Raw genomic sequence first — 27,652 nt, 5'->3', positions numbered from 1 at the left:
CTGCAACCTATTTCTTCCAGGTTCTTCTCATGGCTTTGCAGGGGTTGAGGACAACTAGCTCTGCAGTGCTCCTCAAGAAGCCATTCCCTTGGTCTGGCTATGGCTATCCAGCTGAAAAGGATTTCTGTCCCTCAGATGGAATTCAAAGGTGGTCCTACCTAGAGATGCTCTTGCAGCAGAGAATCTTCAGCGTCTTGTCCATCCTCCTGTCTCCCCTCCCTTCCCCATCCCCTCCAAGTAATCTTACCAGCTCCTCAAGGACTTGCTCTCAGATATCTCAGGCTGCCCCCAGGCCAGCTGTGGCAGTGGAACACAGGTGGATGCCCCCTTTCATTCTGCCCTGAGTCATTGGCTGCGTTGCCAGAGGTGACCCTGTGATGTGGGGGTGACAGGGCCCCCCAGCCCTGCCCACCACAGGCCCTGCCCACTGTCCCTGTGCTCACGTCCCTTGGGAGGAAGGTTTTTGGGGTGTTGGCCCCAGGCAAACCCTCTGTTCCCCGGACGTCCCAAGGGCTGTGCCTGCACTTGCTGGCCAGGCACTGGGCTCAGCTTCCGGGTGTCCCTGAAGTGTTCTCTGCCACTCTCCTCCCAAGGAAAAACCCAGAGCTGTTACTCTTCTCTCAGACCTTGGCAGAAACCAACCCTGTAGGTGTCTTGATTGTCCAGAACTCTGCAAGACATTCTACTCCTCCTCAACAATAAACCCACATGTTTACTGTCTTAACTTTTGCTTTAGCAAGAACAAGTATTTATTCTGAACAAATAATCCACTTGTTCTAGAAAACTATTTCATCAGCATACATTTTTCATAATTGAAAGATGGATTAATATTAAAGTTAAAAGGACCAAGATATTTTTTCCTGTCTCTGAAAAGGTTATGAAGAATTAAATACAAGACAAAGAATAAGTGATGATTTTGGAGATTTCAAAATGTTTAGGCATCAGATACAAGGTTATATATAACTCACACAGTGACTTGGAAGAGTCTCTTAAGAATGCTTTTAACTACTGTAACCTGTGTAATATAAGTTAAAGTGACTGAAGAAAAAAAATAAGAACATTGCAAAGACATGAGCAAACAGTAGTAATCAAGCCACCTGCATTTCAAACAGTTCTAACTTACTGAAACAGCTACGGATTACACTATTAAGTTATTTAACAGGCTGGGTCATTACTCATACTGTTCCACACTGGTAAAATCACACATTTTCTACCTTCTGTCCATGCAGTCCTACTCCATCCCTCAGTGCTGCCTTTTTTTTTTTTTTTTTTCCCCCTGTGGCAACTTCCACAATCTAATCAGCATAATTTTGTTTTGTTTTGTTTTGTTTTACTTTTTAGGGACTCTCTGACAGACCCTAGAATTATTATAGTTCTTCCTGAACTATGGAAATGAAAATAAACATCATCTTTCATCTCTTCCATGGAAGAACATGTGCATTCACTTCACATGTTGGTTCCCTGTTTCAAATTAAAACTTTTTAGCATTTAAGCAAGTAATACTTCCATGTATTCCACTCATTTATCTTCAGACAGAGTGCAATGAATCCTAAACCTCTGAAAAGACTACGGTTTTGTTCCTCCCCAAAGTATTTCCCAGCTTTACTAACATAATTAGTGCAATAAGCATTCAAAAAAATGACCCTTACTTGAAACAGAAACTGTGCTCTTCCTATTCTTTGTTAATTTCAGACTTTACTTGATTAATTAGTTGTTATGACTATTGGTATCATAATGAATATCAAATATTATTTCCATGTGCAGCTTACATTCAGTTGTTTTAGAATGACACAGAATCGAAATGTTTGTATTTAGAAACTACTTTTACATTGAAAAGAATTTGATTTTCCTTTACTGTAGAACTCATGGCACAGCTCCAACTGACTTAAGATTCTGGCCCCCTTGCAAGATCAGAAAGGAGTAGGGTGATCTTAGATAAATAATCAAATGAAAAGTACTTTTCTGAGTAAAGTTTATAATAAATTCCATGCTACTGTTGTCACCAAAACATTAAATCTCTAAGGAAGGTTGATTTGAAAACCAGCTTACAACAATTCACTTGAATAGTCTGTGGGCCCAAAAGGTTATTTACAAAATCTGCACTTGTATTGCTATCCTGTCAGCTTCCTTCTAACTAGTGACAGCAGGAAGATTCAGCCAATTTCGTGAAGATATCTAACTGCTGCATAGACAACTCCAGTCCAGCAACTATTATTATATCTGTATCTTATCTCTAAAACAACATATATTTTAATTCTCATTGGAATTGCTGTTTGCCGTGTTCTGCAAGTTATCAAATTTCTTCCAGCTGCATGCAAGGGAAAAAGCTTGTGAACAAATGGGAAAACTCAATTTATTCAATTTGTTCATGTTTCTCATAGCTACATTTCCCCTATTTCTACAATGTTTCCCTCTCTTTTTTAAATGTGAGAGAATTGCAGAATATATAATGACAGGAAAGGTAATTAAACTATTCTTATTTTGTGGCCTGCTCTGTAGAGTTTGCAGCCTTCAGACTGTTTATTGATCTATGTTCAGTAATATGGCAGTTGTCACACTCAGGTATATAGGGGACGAGTGTCACAATATTAAAAGCACTGTCACTGTCGTCTGATCTATCATCTGTCTACAAAGTCACTTTTCTGGACCGAGATGGATTATGAAGTAAATGCGCTTGGCTCTCTCTGGTTAAAAGGCAACTTTCATCTCCATTTCCACATCAAAAGTTTGCATGGTTGCAAGAGAAGTGGGTAGAGGGAGAGGAGAGGGAGAAAGTACATGTAGTCAGTGGCTTTCAGCCATATGACCAGAAACATAAGACTCACAGAATGATTTGGATTGGAAGGGACCTTCAAGATCATTTAGTTTCAACCCCACTGCCATAGGAAAGGACACCTTCCACTAGACCAGGTTGCTCAAAGCTCCATCCAACTTAGCCTTGAACACTTCCAGGGAGGGGGCATCCACAGTTTCTCTGGGCAACCTGTGTCAGTGTTTCACCAAAATTTCTTTCTAATATCTAACCTAAATCAGCCCCCTTTCAGTTTAGAACTGTTATCATCCTTTAATTCCCTCCTCATTTTTCCTATAGGCTCCCTTCAGGTACTGGAAGGCTGCTCTAAGGTCTCCTCAGAGCTTTCCCTTCTCCAGGCTGAACAACCCCACTGCTCTCAGCCTGTCCTCATGACAGAGGTGTTCCAGCCCTCTGATCATCTTTGTGGCCCTTTTCTGGACTTGCTCCAACAAGCCCATGTCCTTTCAGTGTTGGGGGCCCCAGAGCGGAACACAGTTCTCCAGATGGGGTCTCACAAGAAGGGAGTAGAAGGGGAGTATCTTCTCCCTCTACCTGCAGGCTGAAGTGAGGACATGGCTTCAGCTCTTCCCCAGTTATAAATTACTTTCTTTTTGTGAATTTGACTTGGGAACAGCTCAGCTGTAAAGCAGGTTTGGTACATCACTGGTACATCATCTGATTCTTATGCACAGTAGTACATGATAATGTCTGTCTTACTCCTCACTGACTACCTCATCACTGAACTCCAAGAGGGAGAAGGAGAACAGAGAGCAAGGCCTGAAGTCCATGTAAAGAGCCAGAATTGAAGTATTTTAAGGCTATGTGCAATGATGAATTTTAATTCCAAAGAAATTCTGTCTTGCTACCAGTTACATTCTGACCATTTTCATGTACCAATATGCTTGCTGTGTTTTGTTATTTAAATTAATTATTTCAAAATTTGATTGGCAATCACATAGACTGTAGAGAATGTGGTTATTAAAGCTGAATGCTGGCACTCTGTCATACAGTGTATAACCACAGCAGGTGAGCAATAATCACCCAGATATGTTCTGCCACACATATCTGATTACTTACATTAATTTTTTAACATGAAATTGTTATTAAAAATTGTCTTCTAATTCGTCTCACTTCATTACAATGGGAATCACAATTTACATATTCATAATACACAGAAGCAGATACATGAAAATCCTTGGTATTGCTTTTCTTTCCTACATTTCTATAATTTCATCTCCTATGGTACACAGAGATTTTTGTTAAAATTGGCATCTGTTCTGCATAATCTGCAACAACAGATTGGATACTATATTTTGAAACCATTTTAGTACCTCTTCATTGTGATTTCATGATGAAAATCCATAATTCTAGCCACAACAAAATCAGGTAAGCTTTTAGAAATCTCTGAGACTGCTGGGATAAATTAGGGTTCAATGTCCTGTGCTAAAATCCTGAAGCACAACTATACCATCTGGACTGTAACAACAAGTTAGTTTGTTAGTGATAAGTAAAGGAGGTGTATAGGGACCTGTCCTGTCACAAGCAGTACAGCGTGTTGATCACTGTGATAGCAATGCAAGTTCCATTGCTAATACAATTAAAGCTAATGAAGACACAGAAATAGGGATGATTATTTTATCTCAGTAGCATTTTAACTGCATGTAATTACCGTATGTATACCTCTATGGAAAAAAAAAAAAAATGCATTTATACTATTTGGCCGCTAGTAAAAAGAGAATGTTTCCCATCTTTAGTGTCTCTTTTAATAAGGTCTCAGCTTGCAGTCTTTGCAATAACAAAATGCTCATGTAAGGAGGGGAAGACTAAAAATAAAAAGACACTGGTTCAAAACTTGCATCTCCCAAGTACCAGTGGAATACTGTTACGTGACTATTTTTCTAATGTCTGAAAATGCTGGAACTAAAATGCAGAAACCCTTTCCATACAGGGCAGGTGTTTAGCTTGGCAGAACCTAGGACTTCAGAAGCAGTTATCTCCAGGTGGGTGCAACAGGAGAAGTCAGCACCCTCAGAACCTTCTGTCATGTTCTTGTAGAGAAAACTGTCCCCTCCTGACTATCTGCTCTGGCTAATGATGAAAAATGCCACCATTTACAACCTCATGTTTTTTTCCCCAACCAAATGGCTGAAGTCTGCAGTAGGAATAATTCAATAGTACAGCTTATCTTTTTGCCCAGTGGGTGTCTTCATTGAAGAGTGGCTATGAAAGCCACTCTTGTGGCCACCATGTTGATGATGACCGAAGCCTTTAAGATTCAGACCTAAGTAAGTTTAAAAAAGAAGAAGGATTCTAGGATCACAGCCACAAATATCTTGGCATTTCAAAGGAAACACAATGAAGCTAACACATAGCACACATGGTACTTGGTTCTTTTAAAAGAAAGCCACATAAAAAACCCTTCTATGTAGCGGCATATTGTAACAGAAGTGCTTGTAAACTCTTGATGTGCAGATGTTAGTAAGACAGCTATGAAAATCCAGTCAGATCTAAAGCTTGGCATTAGTACTTTTTAGCCAAAGGGTGTGTTTTACAGTGCAAACTACAAAGAAATTAACTAAATCATGGGAAAATAACCAAACTAGGTAACATTTCAATCCTTAAAAAAAACCCCGGAAGAACCCTAAGAAAATTATTTTTATACAATTTTGATATCTTATGATTAGACAGGTGTTAGTCTGCTAGCAACACAATCTTCCAGTACTTAGAAAGCATAAATATAAGACATATAGTTTTAATTTATATATTGAGGATGATATCAGGGTCCAAGGTGGCAGAGCAGAGAAAAAGAGAATGTTTTCTTATAGAAATATAACATACATACACAAATACATATAGAACACTGTTATTTATATTAAAATATATTATGAATGCTGATATATACATATATAAACTAAATAAACAAAACCTAATATATAATGCATGTCAACCATATAAAGCATAATAATATTTAATAAAGTAAAAGGTATTCCACATAACATAACATATGGAATATGGCATTGTATGAATTGTATGTATATTATAAAAATAATAAAAATAAATACCTTATAAACAGTAACTTCTATATGACGTTCACTTCACAAGTAAGCTGCTTGGCATATAAGAAGCCTTAAGTCTTATTTTTTAAAAACGTCTTGTAAAGTTCTGATTCTAATTAACTTACATTTTAAGTTAATTGTAATTACATTGTAATACACTGCAAAAGCCTAATTCTGATTAACTTCACTATGATGATGGAATTATTTCTAATAGACACTAGCATAAGCAGAATCTGTACAAACTGTCACATAAGCTTAGATTTATCCACTACAGAAAAAGCAGAGGCTTAATTAGGTGAATCTTCAGATAATTTCTTTCAAATCAGTTTACATTTCCAAAAACAAGTATTCAACAAAAAGAAAAGCAATTCTAACTACCAAATACTAATCACAGTTAATGCTAATGTCATTTTTATGTGTGGAGACAGAACTTTGATAAAGTTAGAGCACATGCACATTTGTGCAAGCATGTGGACCTATTTTAGTTCTCAGAGGAATTCAGTGAAGCTAGAAGGCACTGAAGCCAGGAAGCACAACTTCTAGCTTTAAAAACATCTTTGTAGCAGTCATCTAAGATACAGATAAAGTGTGTGACTTTTTGGGATAATTCTCTCTATCCAAAGTGATGTCAATTTTTGGGATGGCTAAGGCAGCTACTGATCCATGGGCTGAATTTATCTTACAAGAACTTCTTTTCACCTCCTCCTCTACCTGACAGTGAGGAGACTGAAGATATGCTGTCCACTTCATCCCACACAATCTGCAATTTGAAGCCATCATCTCCATCATCTAAGCATGGCTCCCACTGCTAAAAAGGCAGGGCTCCCTTGACATGATCACTGACAATGCCAGAACCACCTGTTCTGTTTTCAGAATATGCAGGATTGTGTATCAATGTATGAGAGTATCAGCGATGTCTCTGCAACTTACCTGTCAATAATGGCACACATGTCAATGGTGACATTGGCAAAGCTTCCCAGCTTGCCTTGCTCCACTGCGTATAAATCTACCAGCTGATCATCCACGTGAATAAACTGCATGCATCCTTGAAATGAATGCTGAAATAGCGAGTGATCGGAATCATTCATCTGTATAGGAAACCCTGTAGAGCAGTAGAATAAAGAGCATTATTAACATCATATACTATTATTCAAGTCTGTATTTTTTTCACAGGAAAAGACATTTTCTAGATGGGGTAAGTAAAATGCAAAGAGGGAAGTTAACAATATACAGTTCTTAGATTGCACTACAATGTTATTGATTTAAGTTATTGGCAATTACTGGTAAGAATTTATAAAGTACATCTGATGATTCTTTCATTAATCTTTGCCTACAGGATAGAAGTCTTCAGCTATCCTTCTCCTCTTCCAGCCCTCTACTGCTGTTTCTCAGTACTTCTCTCTTCATACAAAGATTCAGGGAATAGGAAAGGGATTAATCTTCTTGCTATATGTTAAGAATCACTTTCCCATTTCTCAGTTTTTTCTGAGAAAAACGTATTCCATGTAGTCCACTACGTGATTTTCCAGTTCATATTTTTTTTAGAAGAAGGCTGCCAGGGCAATGAATAGTTGCCCTGGAAACTTACTGAAAACTTAAAACTAGCCCTAAAATCTAATATCCTGGCCCACTTCTGAGGAATCTGAAGACATTCTGCAGTTATTTTCATTTTTTCTCTGAGTGCATTCATTTGCCTGTCTTTCTGAAGGTGATTTATATGAGTTGAAAATTAATTAGTATCTTTCATGCTAAAAGGCAAGGAGACAGGATGCTCATATGTAATTGTTCAACTTAACGCACTTCAGAAGTGAATGTATCAATTTACTTGAGAAAAATATCCTTGATAATACAGTGGAGAGCCTCCTTCACTACTTATAAATCTTCAACAATAAACTCCCTGAAAAAGCCAAAAGAAAATAATTCAGACAGAATCTGTTTAAGATGAGAGCAGGAAGGGAGAGAGGTTAACAAAAGGTAAAGAGGTAAAGAAGGTAAAAAGACTGAAAAATGCATAACGGTATAGCAACTTTCAGCTAGGAAGATGACTAAACATGCAACTCTTGACTGACACAGGTAAAAGAAATTGTTTTGGTAGTTAAGACAGACTATACAGCTCCAATTCCTCCTCCCCTTTTCCTACCCAGCTTCTGATCCCCAATGCCTTACTGCCATCTCAAATAGCATGGAAACAGCTATTTGTTGAGATAGGTTATCAAACTGATATTGTTTGAGTGGCAGCAGGAAGAAAGAATGAACATAATTTTACATTCTGTTCCTGAATGCAGTTTATCACAGATCACAAAAATAGTTGGATTGACAGTGAACAGAATAGAAGGCAAAAACAAGCATTTGGGGCTCGAGGACAGATGCTGCTTAATGTGGCACCTATTACTAAAAAAACCCCCAGATACAAGTAAGTCTTCCCCAAAATATAATTAAGACCCATTTCAATGGACAGGCTTTGCAAGAACATTGATATGACCAGTAATGTTTTTTTTTAAATTTTCTAAAACAGTCTTGTCCATCTGCTAAAATTACTGGTGGTAGCTCCTAAATTTCCCTGACTCACTTCAGTAGGCACTTGCTTCAGAGTTCACTGCTGGCACCACAGAATTAAACAGGAATGTTACAGTAATTAAGCAGTGGGCATGCAAAAAGTTGGCTCTGACAGGATTTCAAGAAATTGGGCAAAGGCTTGTCTTGAGGTCATACCACCTTTGGAGCAAAATTGTGACACTATCACAGGCAGCCATAAGCTGCTACAAGAAAGATAAGAATCCCCCATACTAGTATGCATCAGACGGAGAAGGAAAAATTCCTAGGGATCCCCCAGTTGCCTAACTAGTGCATAAGAACCCTACCAGACCAACTGCCCACCACCAAAGCTGTGCTAATCCTAGATTGTGGGACTGGTAGAATTTTAACTACCAGTCTAACTACCAACTGTGCTAATCCTAGATTTTGGACTGGCAGAAAAGTCAAATTGTAGGGATGGGATTTATAATCTCTTCCCAGCATATGCATTGGCTAGTGACTTATCTGATGAAAAGAGGACAGAGCTTTCAGAAACCTCCCTCCTAGTTTTTTTTACTTGTTCTTTCTAGTGGCTGATTGAACTGGTTCATCTGCAGCTTTACAGACAACAGTACTGAGAGACAGAAACTGCAAGTTAATTCACTGTTTAGTGAATAAAAGAAAACATTTGCATGTTCCTATCAGGTGCTTTCTCAAATTATATTTAAACTGCTCACTCTTTCAATATAATTGTCTGGTTTTTGAACTGTCCCTGAAACTATCCTGTAACTCCTTCTCACCAAGAACCCCAAACTAACATCAAGCACATCATCATTTAGATCTTTAGTGCATTCGCAGAGCTGTACCAAGAAACCTGTGTATCATCATCTGGTTCAAAGCACTTCCACAATTCCTTTGTTTTAAATATTAAGTTCAAGAGTACCAACACTGTGGTAAAATCTTAGTAACAAGGATATTATAAGAATATATCTGAATATAATGAAAAGATTATCCACCATCCTTCAAGCACTAACTGAAAAATAAGAACCTAAAACCACAACCCATTCTTCACATCAAAAAGTTTAAGAGTGAAATAACTAAGCCACGAGCGAATGCTAGCATTGGAGAACCACAGAAGCATCTCTCTATGTGATTCTCAGCTTCAATGCATCTGAAGTATCAGTTCTTAACCTACACTACATTAGCTCACAGTTCGTATTATTGGTCTCTGAGATATATTCTGCACTTTGCTACTGGTTGAACTGCAAACAGAAAGTAGAAGCTGGGTCCCTCAGCCTAGGCCAAGACCCAAGCTCCTTGGGTTCCCAGGCTGGCCTCCACTAGCTGCAGTAGGAGTGAGTCACAGGCTGGAGGTGGTGGCAGCTCCTAATCTAACTCCATAAACCAAGATTTCCTCTCTTACCCAAGAGAGTGGTGCACACCGAGAATTAGTCAGCTTGGGATTCTGAATTTTGATGTATCTATCAATGGAAGAAAAGTACAACTTGGTCACCCATATGTCTTTGTTTACCATCTTCTGCTACTCCCTTTACTGATTCTAGTCATGTAAGGAACTGGGAGAGGATTTAATGCAGTTGCACTGTATCCTGAATAAATTGTCTTTGTGGCTGACTGGGTGTCCAGGCATTTCAGTCATGCCATTCCTGTAACAGATAGTTACGCCAAGGGATAATTTCAAACAACAATTCACTACCCACAGGGAATGGAAGAATGGTGTTTTTTTCAAACCATATATTTCTCACAAACCAAACCTTTCCTAACACCAACTTTTTTCTACTGTAAATTTGTTGCCATAGCTTGGACGAACTGTTCAGGATACATTTATGGAATATACTGTTATGTAAAGAACTTAGCACATGGGAAAGAAATTAGATACGCCTTGTATAGAACAACTGTTTCATTTTTGAACTATTACATATACAGTCTAATGTCCACTAATTTTGGTGGCATCTGGACATTTTAGATAAGTCTAGTCTTAGTCACCTGGGACAAAGCTTCTGCCTCAAAATGCAAACTTGAAAATCACCCAGTACCTTGCACTTGTTAGCCTTCCTCTTCCAGATTTCCATTACTGAGACATGATTCACTTCCTCATCCTTGCTACAGTGAATGAAATTTTAATTAAATTAAGTTCAGCAACCAAGGCTGACAGTAATGCTGTTACTAGAAAGGCTAAATAATGGATGAACAACTTGGACAACGCTGTATTGATCTTCTTGCTGACAAGAAAATGTGTACATTTTCAAAACACACTTAAAATGCGGTTTCGACAGTTTAAAACAACGTTGCTGTTTATGATTACAAATGCACTTTGAAGTCAGGTAGACTCCCTTAGCCTGTAATTTCTACATCTTTGTGGCTATTTCTGTATAAAATCTAAATCTTTCAATATTATTTTTTACATTTTAAACCCACAAAAAGATGGATTCTCCTGCAACAGTCAGACATGGATTGAATCTGAATTCTCTCCACAGTTCAAGGAGGTTTGTTTCCAGGACTTTGCTCTACCTACGAAACACAGTACAGCCAAAACTCTAGATCCAGGTCCTGAACTTCATTCAAACTTGCAAGAAAAAAACAGAAAATCTGTAGTTTGGATTAATGCTGTTTTCAATGTTAGAAATACCTTAATGATAATAAACCAATAAGTAAATAATAATAGGTATAATGAAATACCTATGAAATCAATAAAAACAGTATCTCTTTTCCAGTGTCAAGATTTATTATACCTATCTTCTAATCACCTGAGTAAGGTTCTACTAAAGACATTACCAGAATGGAAGCTGAAGGAAGAATACATTCAGATTCGTGCCATAATAACAAAAGAACACATAGAGCATGTTATTAAACAAATGATGCAGTACTTGTTTCTTAGATCTGACCTAAGAATGATGCATCATACTAGATTCTGAATACGTAACTAGGTATTACTTTTTATCCCTGTGTGAAACATTCAGATTTTCTCTGAAATGTAATGGAAGTTCCATTGTGACAAGAAGTTTTTCTTCACAGCTTGTGAGAACACTTCATCATTACATTTATTTTGCTTGCCTTTTGTTTGATATATAAGTTAATGATGGACTACTGTTTGTATACAGATGGTACTTGGCATTTTACTTCTTTAAATGAAAAAACACACATCATTAAACAAAAGGAAATAAGTAACTGTTATCTCCAATATCTAACTGGTAGTCATGGGGTAGCTGCAGAATCTAGTCATCAACAGAAGAAGTGACTGATCTCAATTCTGACAGTGATTTTTATTAACATGGTATTTCTAGTGTAAGTCCTGGATCCTTGCTATGCAGAATGAGAGGAAGAAAACAATTTTCTTTATTTGTTGGGATAAACAGCAGCACAGTGTTTTTTAAGGGTCAAGGAATTTTCAAATTTTCTATATGCATCATGCCGAGTCAAAAGATGTTATTCTGCACGCACAGAACAAAATCCAAATCTAGTGTGCAACAATGTACTTCAGTTGAAGATAGAGCTAGTGTTTCATATGTTAATAAACAGGAAAACACACTAAAATAAAAGCTCAATACACCTACATACCCAAATTCACGTTGGTATTTTTATGTTTGTTTCAGTCAGAGCAGAACAGGGCCGTTAGTGTGAAGTGGAACACGGGCAATAACTTTGGAAAACCATTTCCTGCTCCAAGAGCATGAAACAAGCTAAAGCAAACAAACTGCAGAAGGAATTAGTTAAAATAGAGTATTTTTTTCACTTCATTGCATCTTTGTAAACCTACAGAAATGCACAAAAAAAGCACACACATACTTTCTAAGTATTTCATAGTATCACAGTATCGTTCTGGTTGGAAAAGACCTTCAAGATCATCGAGTCCAAACACTACCCTAACTGCTGTGTCCACCACTAAACCCTGTCCCCTGTCACCACATCCATCTTTTTACATGCCTCCAAGGATGGTGGCTCAGCCACCTCCTTGCACAGCCTGGGTCACCAAGTCCAACTCCTGCCCCAGAACAGGACAACCCCAAAGTTCACATCATGTCCCTGAGAGTGTTGTCCAAATGTTTCTTGAATGTTGTCAAGCTCGGTGCCATTACTACTTCCCTGGGGAGCCTATTCCAGAGCTTTACCACCCTCTGGGTGAAGAATCTCTAATGTCCAACCTAAGCCTCCTCCTGAGCATCTTCCTACCATTCCCTTGGGTCCTATCATTGGTCATCATAGAGAAGAAGTCAGTGCCTACTCCTTCTTCTTCCCTAATGGAGAAGCGGTAAGCTGCGATGAGGTCTCCCCTCAGTCTCCTCTTCTCCAGGCTGAACAGACCAAGTACCTTTAGTTGCTCCTCTAAACTCTCTTCCTCTCTAAACTCTTCACTAACCTCATGGCCCTCCTCTGAATACCCTCCAGTAGCTTTGTATCCTTTTTGTACTGTGGCTGCACCACTATGGAGTGAAGTGGGACAATCACCTCCCTCAACCAGCTAGCTATGCTGTGCTTGATGCTTGTATTTGAAGGAATATGGGATCAGTACTGGAGGTTTCAACAGTAATGCCTCTTTTACTCCAGTCACAATTCTATATTAGTGAACATGAGGTTTGCCAAGACATTTAGATCCCATGTCTAGTTATGCTATGCATTTTACTGAAAATAAACAAGACTTTAGAGCCTTGCAGCTTGGTGGAGTGTAGAAAGGCAAACCAGAAGTGGAACTACAATTTTTCTGTGTGTGCTTGCAAAGAAAGTCATCCACTTCTTGAGTAAGGCATTTTCTAATCAATTAATCTTTTGCCTTAATTGTTTCATTTACAGAAACACAGAGGTTGAATGCAACATAGTGCATTCTATCCTAACATGTAAATGACTAACCTAAAAAACACAAATGTGTCAAGATTCAGAAAGAAAAGTGTAGTTTACTTATGTTAGAGCTTAAAACAAGAGGATGCTGTACTTCTAGCATTCCTGGGCACACAAGAGCCCTCTATGTAAAATAAGCTAGCATTAATAAAGTCCCTGGTGAACTCTGCAGAATCTTTTCTGTACACATCATTCATATTATGATGAAAAAGTTTAATCAGATCTCTCAACACTTGGCAGCACTTTGTACAAGTGGTGCAATTCCTGATTTGTTTTGTCTACTCTGGAAATCTGGTCATCAGCCAGATGCTCTTCCCTAAAAATATTTTATTGTCCCCTCTCTGCTTATTAATTCAGGCGAGTTCTGGAAAACCACTGAGATTTTTTAATCTCTGTATTCTATTACTCCTTAAATCCTCAGTTAGATTTCACTTCAGTGTATTGACACTGATTCAGGACCTACCAATTTTTAATGGGATTTAATTCTTCAAAAAGTAGCTCCTAGGACCTCTCTATCAAAGATATGAAGAATACCAGTATAGTACTGGTAGTATATAGTAGTACATGTACTATAGTACTACATATAGTACTACAGTTCTCCTTTATTGTGTACCAGAGAAATTCTTCTTGGAGCACACTAGAGATTTGGATATAGTAATTCTAGTGTTACTTGACCCAGCCATAGATATTGGTCATGTATAGCATAAAAGGTTTTCTGAACATGTAATTATACTAGTATTGTAAGCTGGTTGTCAAGGAAAGAAAACAGGCAGAAGATGATGGTGGTGAAAGAGAAACATCTTTTGGGATTGGTTTTACTGGTTGGACTAGGAGAAGATGAGGTTGATGCTTCTTCAGCTTCATGGCAGCATGAAATACAATGACTTCTTCCCCTTTATCGCTCTGTCTGTATATTGGATGTTTGCTCAGATATTTAAGAGCTGAAATAAAGTATTCTTGACTGTTGGGAAAAAGAGCTGAAATATTACTGTAAGGGTATAGCAGCATCTTAAAAGGAAGAGAATAAGGGGGAAATTAAGTAAAATAGTCTTAAAAATACAGATAGATACTAAAATTTATATTTGTTAAAATCTCAGCAGAAATAAATCAGGTATTACCTATTCAATGTTCAAATAATTTATCATCCTTTATTTGGTTCATTGTTCAATGTGTGTTGAATTGTACATATCGTTGGTTTTACAATGTCAGTATTGGTGTGGGTGCATTAAAAAATTACAGTAAACTTAATAAAGCATTTTGGTATATCTGCATTCCAAGAGAGCAACAGAAATTTACTGATACAGGAATTGTATTTTTCTTTTCACAAAATAATAGCAAAACTGGATCCATGTGCAATTTGATGTTTAAAAAGTGGATGAACAGCAAGATTTAATTTCTTTTCTTGCAAATAAATGTATTAAAAATTCTTACTTTGACAAGAACTGGTGTAAATTTTGGTAATTCATGTTACAAATGTAGCTTATTTTATGCTGAAATAGGAGCAGAAACTCCACAGGATGGAAAATGTGCATTATATAAACAAGAGCTCCACTGAAGAAAGTCTACTTTTTAAAGTGACTAGATGTTGTTTTTTTGCTTTTTCTTCAGAATCCACTTGATTTTTCCAGTCGTTAAATACTTCCAATTCCTGCCTACTTCAATTAAGTCTGAGAGTAGTCAGCCACTTAGGATACAAATGAAGAGTGCTCAGCAGAAGTACAATAAAAAGACAACTACTTTACATGATAGAATTTTAGATTCTAATCCTTTACTTAGAGACTGACAGTGATCAAAATAAAACAGGACACTGGGCTTGTAGCACTCTTAATATAAAGTAACACAATAAAATGGGACACAAAATATTGTTTGAAACATATATACATATATATATATATATACACATATATATATAGTTCAGTTGCTAGGAAGCATGTAGGCACAGTTTTATGCTCTTGTAGTACAAAGACAATTCTGTTTCCTGGCAGAGGAGCAGTTAAAAAAATAAAATATTGTGGTTATCATTTGACAAAAAACTCTGCTGTTTCTAAATGAAGGTTTTATTACATTTATATGTGCATTCCCATGGAAAAAAAAAAAAAAAATAAAAAATCATACAATCATTGCTTGGAAGGGACTTTGGACCTTGAAGCTAATCAAGTCCAAACATAGCCTAAATCCCCCTACCATAACCTAATTTACTCGTTCAGTAATTAAATCATGTTGCTAAGCACTGTATCTACACTTCTTCTAAATACTTCCAGGGGTGGTGACTCCACCACATCCCTGGACAGCCTGTTCCACTGTCCAACCACTCTTTTGGTAGAGAAATTCTTTCTAATATCCAGTCTAAACCTCCCCTGGCGCAGCTTCAGGCCATTTCCTCTCCTCCTGTCATTATTCACTTGAGAGAAGAGGCCAACTCCCACCTCTCTACAACCTCCTTTCAGGTAGTTGTAGGGAGCAATGAGGTCTCCCCTCAGACTTCTCTTCTTTAAACAATCCCAGTTCCCTCAGTCTCTCCTCATAGGCCTTATCCTCCAGACCTCTTACCAGCTTGGTAATGTGGTGCCTGCATGGCTGAAACCCTAAAATATAAAATCAGCAACAACTCTCGCTTATTTTGAAAATAAAATAAAAAGCTGTCCTGATCTTGTATTTAGACAAAATTCTCCTTCAAATGACTGGAAACCAGCACAATAGCAGGAAGTTTCAGTCATCGCTTTTCTGACATGGAGAGAAGCAGTAAGAATTACTCTTATTATTACCAATCTTGGCTAATTTAAGTCAATCTAACACTTTACTGCAATTTGTGTCTTATTTCACAGGATGTGAAGGAAGAGTACAGAAAGCCACAAAATTATCAAATTGCAGCAAATCTATACATTACACTACCCATATAATACATGCTTTCTCTTTTATAACAAAGAAAATAAACATACACCAAATTTTCAAAGCTGCTGCAACTTCCCTTCTAACAAAAATCCTCCATGAAGATGCAAAAATGTCTGGAGACTGCTGGACATAACTACACTTAAGGACATATAAGCACCAATCACTATTTACTGACTTTAAGAGATGTACAGTGTGGCGATTACACTGCTGGAATTATTTGTGTCAACGTACTTGCTGCTTCTACAAAACATATTTAATATTTTTATGTACAGAAAGTTCTGGCTACAAAATAACTAAGGTGAATTTGCTTCAATTGAAAGTAGTAGTATAGAACTCAATGGATCAATTCAGCTAGTTTCACATGATTTATTTCCACCAATTTATACCTAAAAGATTCATGTTTTAATAAAAATTTATTTATTTATTTTCTGTCCAGTTAACAAAGGTACCAAAATGAGCACCTTAAATTTATGTTTCAGACTTCCCAAGCTACCTTAAGCATATTAATAATTGGTGAGAAGTATACCATTGTAGAGATTGTTTCTATAGGTCAAAATAAAAGATGCCCATTAAATATATCAGGTGGACTTAAAGATCAACATTGTTGTTGTTTATAGAGCAAACTAAATAAATACAGTTAGTTGAATACTTAAGGAGTTGTCTTAATTATTTTCATGTTTTCTAAAGCTTAGGTTTTCATGTATCCATCATATTTTTGTTTTGAAATTCACATAAAATTGTATTATCTGAGCAATGAAATTAAGTACCTTAAAAGTTACGTAGGGCTTAATGGAATTCCTACAAACAGTCACTAAATTCCTAGTAAAGGCTGTCTTTATGCTTACTAGAATCTTATGCAAAAACGATATAGTAATTAGTTTTAAAATCTGGCATTTTAATGTAGACAAAAAAATCTGCAGTATAGCATTACAAACTACAGAACTGATTAACAATTTTTAACCTACTCTCTTACATTTTCAGTTTCTAATAACTGTAGAGGTATGTGACTCATAAAAATGTACCATGGTACGTTTCTTATTAGTTGCATTGTTTACTATGTAATAGATGAATACAAAATGAAAGAAAGGCAGGAGAAAGAGGGAATATCATATAGTCATTCTGATACTTCCAAAGTAAGCATAGCAAAGTGATTTGTAGTCCCTCTCCTTTTTAAGATATTGGCTATGCCATTTGCTTGTATTATGAGATCTATATAAATTGTTTGAATTATTTGGGCAAACTGCGTAGTTAGTAGAGTGTTATGCATCTCTTGTGGTAGAACAGAACTTGGTATCTGTTTTTTCAGGTGGTCATGACTTTGAAATTACTAGTTTTATTATTTCCATTTAGAAACACAACTGTAGAAATACATCACCAGCACACTGCCTTTCCAAATTTAGAAAGAAATAACAAGTAATCTCTACAATGCAAACACACACATTCTCTCCTTTCTGAGCCTCAGCTAATTTATCCTAAGCACATCTTTTAAACCTGTAGTTCAAGTGAAACGTTAGCAACCCTTAATATTTATGTAAGTGGAAACACTCATCTAGCAGCACATATTCAACATAGATTGAAATTTGAAAGAAATCCATATAACAAATCAGAATGAACTCTAGTCATCAATTACAACAAGCAAAATCAATTTTCTGTTATCTCCATAATTACTTAAACCTATTATAAGTGCAAACATTTCAGTAAGCGGAAAAAAACACAAGTCTATTTGTCTCTTACTCCTAAGACTTGAATATTAGAAAGGATCACCATTTTGTTCTCTTTTTTTTAAACTTGATGCTCCCTTTCTCAAAATAAAATAATAATAAAAATACATATAATTTTAGAATCTTTAATCCTGTACAACTAGAAAATTAAAGAAAATAATTCCAGCTATTGGGTTATGGAGCATTTCTACTTTCTCAGCTCATCCAACTTTTACTTCAGTAGAAGTCTGTTCATTCAAAACTAGGTATGTGTACAGCAGAAAATTTTTAGAACGTAATACACATAAAATACTTTAATGTCAATCTCCTGTCTTTTTTAATAAAATAAAAAACAAAAGTAATTTTTTTAAAGAACTGAATGAAACTTTAAACTGAAACCACAAAATAACCCTTTCAGAAGCGTAACACTTGACATTCTTTGTTCCTCTCAGTATTAATATCAAGTTCAATGGAGCCAAGGAGATTTCTTAAGCACTAAGGCTGTCTGTTCAAGAGAACAGAAAGCATAGCAGTAAAGGCCTCATACAGTAGTGACTCAACATTGTATTTTTTTGGATAAAAAGTTGCAGGACTGAACTGGGACAAATTGCATTAGGCTCATTAAAAGTTCTCTTGAAAGTGATTTAAGATGCATCATACTTACATTGACTCATACCAGAAGAAAATAAGCTATTTGCTAAAAGAACTGTGCTTATTTCCTTGAAAGAACAAAGTACAAAGTGAAAATATTGATATGTCACAACCAAGATGGATTTCCTCCTGCTGTAATGCTGAGTGATTCCTACATATATGACTGAGCAGTTCAGTGTGTAGAAGGAAGCTGTATAAAAATACAGCTGCCCAAATATAAAAGAAATATAAAAGAATTTGTTGTTGTTGTTGTTCGATATAATATCTATAATCTTAAAGGTTCAAAGTAATAATATAGCTTATGGTGGACGGATTTTAAAAGATTTATTTTCTATAGAAGCACAACTAAAATCTTTATCAGGTGTTGGGCAATTACCTTTCATCAATATTGACACTGGCTGCTTTAGTGGTGCCTATGAAAATAAATATAAAAATTACAGTCACTTATGAAAAAACAAATTATTATACAATCACTAAATAATTTCACTTAGAAGGGACCTCTGGAAATTATTTGATCCAAACTACTCTTCAGAGTAGGTCAGATTAGGGCAGGTTCCTTAGTCATGTGTTCAGACCAATTCACAGTCTCTGAGGATGGAGGTTTCAGAACCTCGCTGGACAATCTGTTCCACTATTTGACCACCCTCATAGTTGAGAAATACATCCTTGTATTTAATCAGAATTTCCCATGTTGCAATTTGTTCCTGTTGCCTTTTGTCTTCTTGTCACACGCCTCCAAGCATACTCTGGATTAATCTTCTCTACATCCTCCCAGTAGGCAGCTGTGTACAGTCAGATGATCTCCGTTCATCCTTCTCTTCTGCAGGCTAAACAAACTGAGCTCTCTCAGCCAGCCTCTCCTCATGCATCACGTGCCCAAGGCCCTTGTCCTTCTTGCTGACGGTTCTTGAATTGCTCTGGTATGTCATTGTCTTTCTTGTACTGTGGGGCCCAACACAGTATGCTCGAGGTGTGGTTTCACCAGTGCTAACAGTGTGGAAGAATCACTTTTTGCAGTCTGCTGACTCTGGTCTTGCTGATGTAGCTCAGTATGTCAGTGGCCACCTTCACCACACAGGCACAATTATGGCTTATGTTATGGGTCTCTTCAGGACCCAAGGTCCTCTTCTGCAGAGTTCTTTTCTACCCAGTTCATTAACAGACTGGACTGATGCACTGTGTTATTCGGTCCTTGCTGCTTTGAGTTTGTCTTTGCTGTACATAATTAGGTCTCTGTCAGCTCACTTCTCCAGCATGTTGAGATTCAAGTGAATAGCAGCCTTAAGTTCCAGCATACCAACCACTTTGCCTTGTCTGTTATCATTCACGAATTGCTGAGGGTACATTCATCCCACTACCCAAGTCGTTTATAAAAACTTCTAATAGTATCAGTCCCAGCAACAGACCCTCAAGAATACCACCAGTCACTGATCACCACTTAAGTCTTTGTGCTGTTGCTCACCACCTATTGAGCCTGATATCCATTTGATTTTGTCGCACCTTATAGTTCACCTACCAGTCCATATTCCACAAATTTGCCCTAAAGACATTATGCAGATGGTGTTGCAGGCCTTTCTAAAATCAAGGTATACAACATCCTCTCTTCTCACTGTTCTCTGAACCATGGAACCAACAATAGCAAGCAATCTCAGGCATTTCCCAAAATTAGCATAACCTTTCAAAGATCATTGAGAGCATTTTGCAATGAGATTGGCCACCTCTATCAGCACTCTTGGATCTAGCACACCTGATGCCACAGACTTCTCTACATCCAATTTGCATGCATGGTCCCTAATCTGGTCTTTCTCTGATGTGCACTTGGCTTAACTCCTCCAGGCTCTGCCACTTATTACAGGGGCCTGGGAGGCCTGAAAGCAAACTTTACCAAAGCCAAAGAAAAGAAGGCACCAAGTATCTTAGCATTTTCCATGTCCTTTCTCCCCGGGTCTCTATCCTTCTGAGCAGTGGGACCACATCTTCCTTAATTTCCATTTGCTGCTGATACACTTACTGAAGCCCTTCTTGTTGCTTGTCATATCCCTCCCTGACTAGCTTCAACTTCAGCTGAGCTTTGGCTTTCCCAGTTCAAACCCTGCATGCTTGGGCAATGAGTCAACACTACTCTTGGGTAGCCCATCCTTACTTCTGCCTGGTGAGTTATTTCCTTTTTGCATTTGAACTCAGTCAGGTGTTCCTTTTTCTTTTAACTGTGATAGTTTCATCTAAATAATATAAATTACTGATATAGATCTGTTAAAATATAAAAAATGCCCAGAGTTCTCTTTCTCTTTCACTTTGACTGTATCCATGGTCTTAAATTCCAGACATACGCACACACACTCTTTAGTGCCTACTGGGAAAGGAAAATTTATTATAATGTAGACTGCCCTACTATCCACCATGTTCATATTATGTCCTTTAAGTATTGATAGTGTGAGACTTCAGGATACTTTTTTGTAAGATTCAAATGTTAAAAATGTTTTTATGCTCAGGGTTTTTACTACTAAGCTGAAACTCTAAGCAGCATAATGCACTGGAGTATGGAATCCATCTGAGAAAAAGAGTTTGAGAAAAGAAGGGATAAAAGAAGATGGGAAAATTAAATCTAATTTCTCTGCCTCCTACTCCTTTATGTTGTCTTTGTCTTTAAATCACAAACCCAAAGCAGTATTTACTTTGAGACAGTGACAAAGAGAGGTAACAACTTAGCCAAGGACATGCTCTGCAGACACTGTTATTTCAGCTGGCAAAACAGGGATGCCTTTCTCCAGCCCCTTTCCTTCCCGCTCTGCAGTGGTGAGCCAAGCTATGCAAACAAAAGCTCCATGGCAGCATTACCAAACCTTGCTCAGTACTATACTTCAGTTTTCATAATTAAGTTTTATTACTTCTATTTCCAAATAGCTACAGGTGCTTTTCTAAGTAGCATGTGGAATTTTACACTGGCACTGACGCTGCTGTCTTTTCCTACAGGACACTGGGCACTTCTGCCCATTAAGTTGAGTGAGTAAAGAATGTCAACAGGGTAACATGTGCAACCAATCTGTTAGCTGCATCTCTAGATAGCTGTTTTTATTGGGAGTATTCCCTCAGGAGTCTACTCTGCTAGTACTGTAAAATTATATTGAAAATGCTATAAAGCACAAAGACTTCTAACATGACACCAGTTACTGAATTTCAACATCGTATACTTAAAATGCCATTTTAAATACTGTCTAATGATTAGGTCTAGGGGAGGGAAAACTGTCACAACATCAACAGTTAATTAAAATTATTACACTGATAAAAATTAAAACATATATCTCAGGAGAAACAAGAAGCTTTTCTTTATCTGGGCTGTATTCAAGTATATTTGACATGTTGAGCATGAGTATTTTAAATTATTTCAAATTATTTCAAGTATGGTTCTAGCAGACAGCATTGTGGCATGTCTGTTGACCGGCCCCTGCAAAACTCTATCACCCTCCCCAGATGCCAGTGCATGTCAATGTTGTATCTATGCTTGTTTCCCTAGGCTGGCAGGTCTTGATACTTCTGATACAAGGGGTAACTGTCAGAAAACACAGATATTTTTAAGATTACAGCAGCAAATATGATCTCTCAGATGTTTTGCCCTCCAATTCCTATTTCCATAAAGTGATCAGAAAGACAAAGTGTTTTAGTATTTTCTGCATACCTGCTGATAAAATTTTACTGTCAAGGTGTGCACATATCTACAATCTAGGACATTTAAATATGCACCCTGAGTAAGAAATGCATCCCTAGCTCATTTGGTGCCCACTACTGTCCTCGATTATGGAACTTTGTATTCTTGGAACCAATTTGCACAAGCTCTGTTTTTAATAATTCATAGTGATTAATCCTGTTTACATATTTGCATAAAGAGCACTGTATACAGGCAAATGACAAATCTGTAAAGAGTAAAGGAAAAGGATACCAACATTGCACCTTCAGCTACTGTTAATTGGCCTAGTCCATTAACTTTAGAAGAGAAATGTCAATACTAGCTAAGAACTTGCTTTTTCCTTCCATAAGTTACAAAATTTCATCTTAGGTTGACTTCGGCTAGAAGTTTACATTGAACTGTGAAGAATTTTATATGTTAATAAGGGTGATTTTCTCTTGTACTTTGGTAATATTACTAGTAAGTAATGTAAGAATTAAAGTTAATATGGATTTTAGAACAGGCTTTAGTCTCAGATTTAAAATGAAAGGCTTTATTACAGACAATTTGGTAGGCATTTACCCTATGCAAGGAGATGTATGTCATGTTTGGTTTCAGTTGAGCTACTCTGTCCCGAGACTCATGTATAAACTGGACACAGGAAGATTAAAAACAAGTCAGCTTTAATCTGAATCAATTTTATACTGTCTTATTAAATTTGCCATAATTTGAACTTTAGAAGTGACTGTAGTTGTCCAGAAACACAGCTGTTCAGCTGACATCATGCTACAAGTGAATTTCTCCTGCACATAAATGAATAGTCCTGAGTGGAGACTAGGCCTCAAACATATGAGAAATTGATGTCCAAAGTATCATACTCTCTTATTTAGACATGTATGATGTGTAACCATACCCAGGTTACACAAAGAAGAAGCAATAAAAAGAAAAAGCAATAAAACCTTTTCCCCAGTGCTAGGAATTTCCACTATTCAAATACACAGGACTTCCTCCCATTTCCACCATCATATATTTATTCACCATTCTTTGAAGTCTTCATTCTCCTTTACATATTTGATCTTTCTCCCTTTTTGCAAATTTCCCTCCCCAGTTTTTCACTCCATTCCCTGCCACGTTTTGCCTTCTGCATATCTGTATCTTTGTTTCTCTCTCAAATACATTTTTTCAAGGATCACTGATACCTTTTCCTTTTGTTTATTACATCCCCTTTTTCTCTCATATCAGCTTTCATATTCCTGTACAAACATTAAAATAACCTATGGTCTCTAAGAATGCAGATAGATTCTCAGGAAAAAAAACACAGGGACACAGCAAACATAGGGTGATATGTCCCCTGGTGTATTCTCTCTTCAATTTCTGTAGTGTGCAATAAAGGGACATTTTGAGCCAGTTTGCACACCTTACCTGTATTTAACAGCTGTAGACGAACTTTCATTCTGTGAACTGACATTACTGCTTTTGAAACTAGTTACACTAGTTACTAGTTACACTGCAGCAATGAACTGCATTGAATATACTTGCTTTCATTTGAAATCTGCTATCAAGGTTTGGATTGAGAGAAACACTGAATTGTCGTTTCCTATGCACATTTTCCATGCCATTCATGACTGCAAAGTGAGATTACATTCCTCCTCATCCAAGTGCAAGATGAGGAGCCTTTTTTGTTCTTCATCTCTTCTTATGCAGACGTTTTGATCAGCTCTACCTCCCTTCCCATAAGCCTTTTCTGCTTCTCTGTCTCTCTGAGATAAGCTGACCATATCAAAATGCACAGAGCATTCAAAAGGTGACAGGACATAACTGATTTATATAAAGGTATTAGCTTCCATTTTTATTCATTGTTGGCTCAGTTTCTTGAAGAATCTGTGATAAGGAACTTCGAATAAAACCTTTTCTGAAATTCAGATATATCAGCTGGACTTGTGTTTGTCCATATGCTTGCTTACTGCTATGAACAGCTGTCAGGCCCTCTACAAGAACCACAAAGGTTCTTTCTTTTAATGTATAAATAATATCTGTACTTTATCAGAGGTTTACTGTTTTCCCTCTACCTCAGAAATGAAGATTTATTCTCAGACTCTTCATGTTACCTCTACTTCAGAAATCAAGATTTATTCTCAGATCCTTCATGTTACCCTTTATAAAATGTTGTCACTTTTCCCAGCTTCTATACTTCTAGAACATGGACTGATAAAATGGTTAAGAAGTCGATTAATATTTGCTTATTTTTCATATTTCACTTCTTTTAAAACTGCCTGGTGAATGCTATCTGACCTTGGCAATGTTTTTTTTATTTAGGTACTCGAATTGTCCTTTCCCTGAAGTAACTAGGTATCCCTGGCTCTCTCAGTTCTACCTTGTTCCAACAGAACCCTCCTGGTGGATGCATATCCACAATGCCATTTTTTTGTGTGTTATCTGACAGATTCTAGCATTAAATCTGAATTCTGCTAGCCCATCTGCTGTCTAAATCTCCTGAGTCCCAGATATCCCTAGGCCAGAGATGCATCAGAATATATGAAAGCTTCTTATCTTTCCAATATTAATTTATTCTCTTTGATTATAGGAGAAGATACTCTCTCATTCCTTTACTATAAAAATACCCCAGAAGACAAATATTTATCCAGTTTTCAATGTAGAATTCAAAATAAAGTCTGTAAAAATGATGTTGGTTTGAATTTTATGTCCAAAATACTGTTAAGATTTATTTTTTTTTTAATCAGGCAACCTTTCCTGACAAAACAGGTGATGGACAAAAACTGCAATGCCATATTTAAGCAATATTTTTCACTTAAAGCCTGGGTCAAGCATAAAAAGGAAAAAACAGAAAAACACAGGTAAAAAAAAAACCTAATACGAATTAAATGCCATGGTTTACTAAGAACCTCCACTGTTTATTTTTATTAAGTAGACAAATGTTTTTCTATTACATAAGTATCCACATATTTTGAAAAGTATCCCCAAATGTGTATCATTTCCTTTTAAACTCTCTCAAACTTCCAATTCAATTGAATTGCCTTGGGTGTCTACTACACATCTATAAGGTGACACTAAAAAAATCAAGAGTGCATTTTAGAGTTCAGTTCTTTTTCTGCATTGGAGAAGACAGACTCAGACCTTTAAAACAGAGCAGGGAACCAAATTTCTTTAGTTTCTTTCAGTGCTGTAGGTGCTCATAAGACAACCACTCGATTAGCAGTTAACAAATAGCCTCCACTAAAATCCTCATAGATAAATTAAATAAAACCAAACAATCAGCTATTATCTTGGTGGGGTTTTTTCTTTTTTTGGGAGATGGAAAGTGCTAACTCCAGAATTACCACTGAAAGCGGTAAGTGAAAACATCTCCCCAGAATAATGCCACTGTACAAATTACTGCTTTAACTTTACTTTTTCCTTCTGTATTTGAACTGTTAAAGCGTAGATCTTCTGATGTTTCTGAGTCAAGAGGACTCAAACCCAAGAAAAGCCAAGCATCTAAAGACTCACAGTTACATCCTGAACAATGGGAAAAAGGAGAATACCAGTGCAAAACTTCCCTCAGGGTCAGCTGCTTGTGCCTTTGCCAGCCAGTTAGTGGAGTGTATGAAATGTTGTCTTTTGACCTGAGGGAAAAAGCTGCACATTTGATGGAAAATGAGAGGGCAAACAACATATCTAGAATTGATCTGTGTGCGCTTCAGTAGAGAGGAAGAGAGAAAGAAAGAATACAAGATTTATATAAAACATGGAGAGAGGAAAAATAAACTATAAGCTCCAGTACATGTCTTGATGACAGTTCAGCCACAGTGGAAGGATGCACACTCTGTGTCATGTGATTCGTGTGTGTCAGTGCTGAATGTCACAACTACCGCTCTGAACTGAAACCTGGAGAGGGTCCCAAGCAGTGCAAGAAGACTGAGCATTAACAAAACTGACGTGGTCAAGAGTATCAATCTAGAAACCTTAACAAATTTGATCTACTTCTTAAAAGTGAGGCCACTTTAAATGGAAATTAAGTGTCAACAACTGACACTTTAGTCATAACTACATTGCTACTGTTTTCCCATATTTCATTTTGATATGGTTACCATTAACGCCTGTTGTCATTAAATGAAGGGTCTTTAATGAGAGATCTTTCTGGAGATCACTGCAAGTCTACTTCCCTAATAATAGAAGAACATTTAGAATTGACTGCAGATCCATAGCAATTTATTTCAAAGCCAGATGAGAACGGATACATAGTTCAATTCTAAGAACATTACTGGAAAAATTTTATACTTCACTTTCTATTTAAATATGGGATCATTGCCTTTGAAATTTGCATATTTTAGAGAAGGTATGCTGTAATTTCCAGATGAGTAAGCATAGTAGAAATGCTTAAACCAGGAAGCTGCTGTTTTATTCAGATGCCATATTGTTGTAAAAGGAAAACCGGCTTCATCCTGGCTCAAACCAGAACATATGCATATTGTGTTTTATAAAGTATGTGTTCAAGACTGTTTCCACTGAAGCTTTGATGTTCATAATTATCTCAGTAGGAACAAAACTAGTGTAGTTTGTATTTTAAATTCCAGCTTAGTGTGTACATATAAGGTTTGTGTTGATGCCGATAGCTGGTACTTGAAGACAGAGGCCTCTTTCCAAGATGGACATCTCATATCAACCATCTTACATTTGCTTAATTATTTTAACAGTTTATAAAAAGCTTTATAAAGTGAGAACAGGTAAAAGACCACCATTCACACTGACTAATCAATAACTAAGAAGCATGCAGGTTTAATAGTTACCTTAAATGTAATTCTTCACAAGCCTTTGATTTTAGATGGCAGTTTACTATTGCAGGAACCTGTCAGGTCAATCTGAGAACAAAAATTGTTTTCAGACCAGTTGACATAGGTTAGCAGCACTATGCCACTCAAAATGCCTAAGCTTAAAACTCATTGCTTTCTGTGACTTTGAAACAGGCAAATTCCCTTACATGCATTTAAACAGAGTCCCAAAGGGGGACAAATGGCAGGAACCATTACTACTGGCAAGTCTGACCTTGATGGCATGAAGAAGCAGTGGCACAGAAAGAAAACTAAAAAATAACCAATGACACTGGGCTGAAAAAAAAGGCTGGAGCCATAGCTTCAACTGACTGCATACCCAACAGCCTGAGCTACCAGCTTTTCTTTTATAAACTTATGGCTCCCTGCCATTATTACTGAATACAATGAAATTCCAGGAGCTGAGCAGATTTTTCTGAATACTATGTAATTGAATCTATAATGTTTTCTTCACATGTCTTATGCCTTAGAAAACTGAAAATCTGCAGGGGAGTGTTCCTTGCTTTAGAAACAGAGAAGGGAATTGATCTTGCAATGACTGAACTGAGTCACTGATTTATGAGAATTATTTCATTTTCAAGTAAATTAAATGTAAAATCTAGAGCTGTTACTTTGAATATGCAATTTCCAGTGAAGTCTTTAAATTATCTCACCAACAAAGGTTTGCACAGAAGCCAAAGCCTCAAGTTCTTTATTAGGCA

At 37.0% G+C, this 27,652-nt stretch overlaps 1 protein-coding gene across 1 annotated transcript in view; it reads right to left on the bottom strand.

Annotated features, from left to right (window-relative positions):
- The window catches only part of LOC104397307 (contactin-associated protein-like 2), a gene marked incomplete at both ends in the record, with an annotated part of 638,963 nt that overhangs the window by 297,434 nt on the left and 313,877 nt on the right, over positions 1 to 27,652 (bottom strand). Inside the window, one exon of the mRNA XM_010007259.1 lies at positions 6,781 to 6,952. Within this exon, the coding sequence (XP_010005561.1) occupies positions 6,781 to 6,952 (172 nt within the window). The remainder of the gene's footprint in view (positions 1 to 6,780; positions 6,953 to 27,652) is intronic.

This window comes from Chaetura pelagica, unplaced genomic scaffold (assembly GCF_000747805.2).
Source record: "Chaetura pelagica isolate M959 unplaced genomic scaffold, ChaPel_1.0 scaffold431, whole genome shotgun sequence".
Classification (NCBI taxonomy): Eukaryota; Metazoa; Chordata; class Aves; order Apodiformes; family Apodidae; genus Chaetura; species Chaetura pelagica.
The sequence above is the reverse complement of the archived record's forward strand: the minus strand, read 5'-3'. Positions and strand labels throughout refer to the sequence as shown.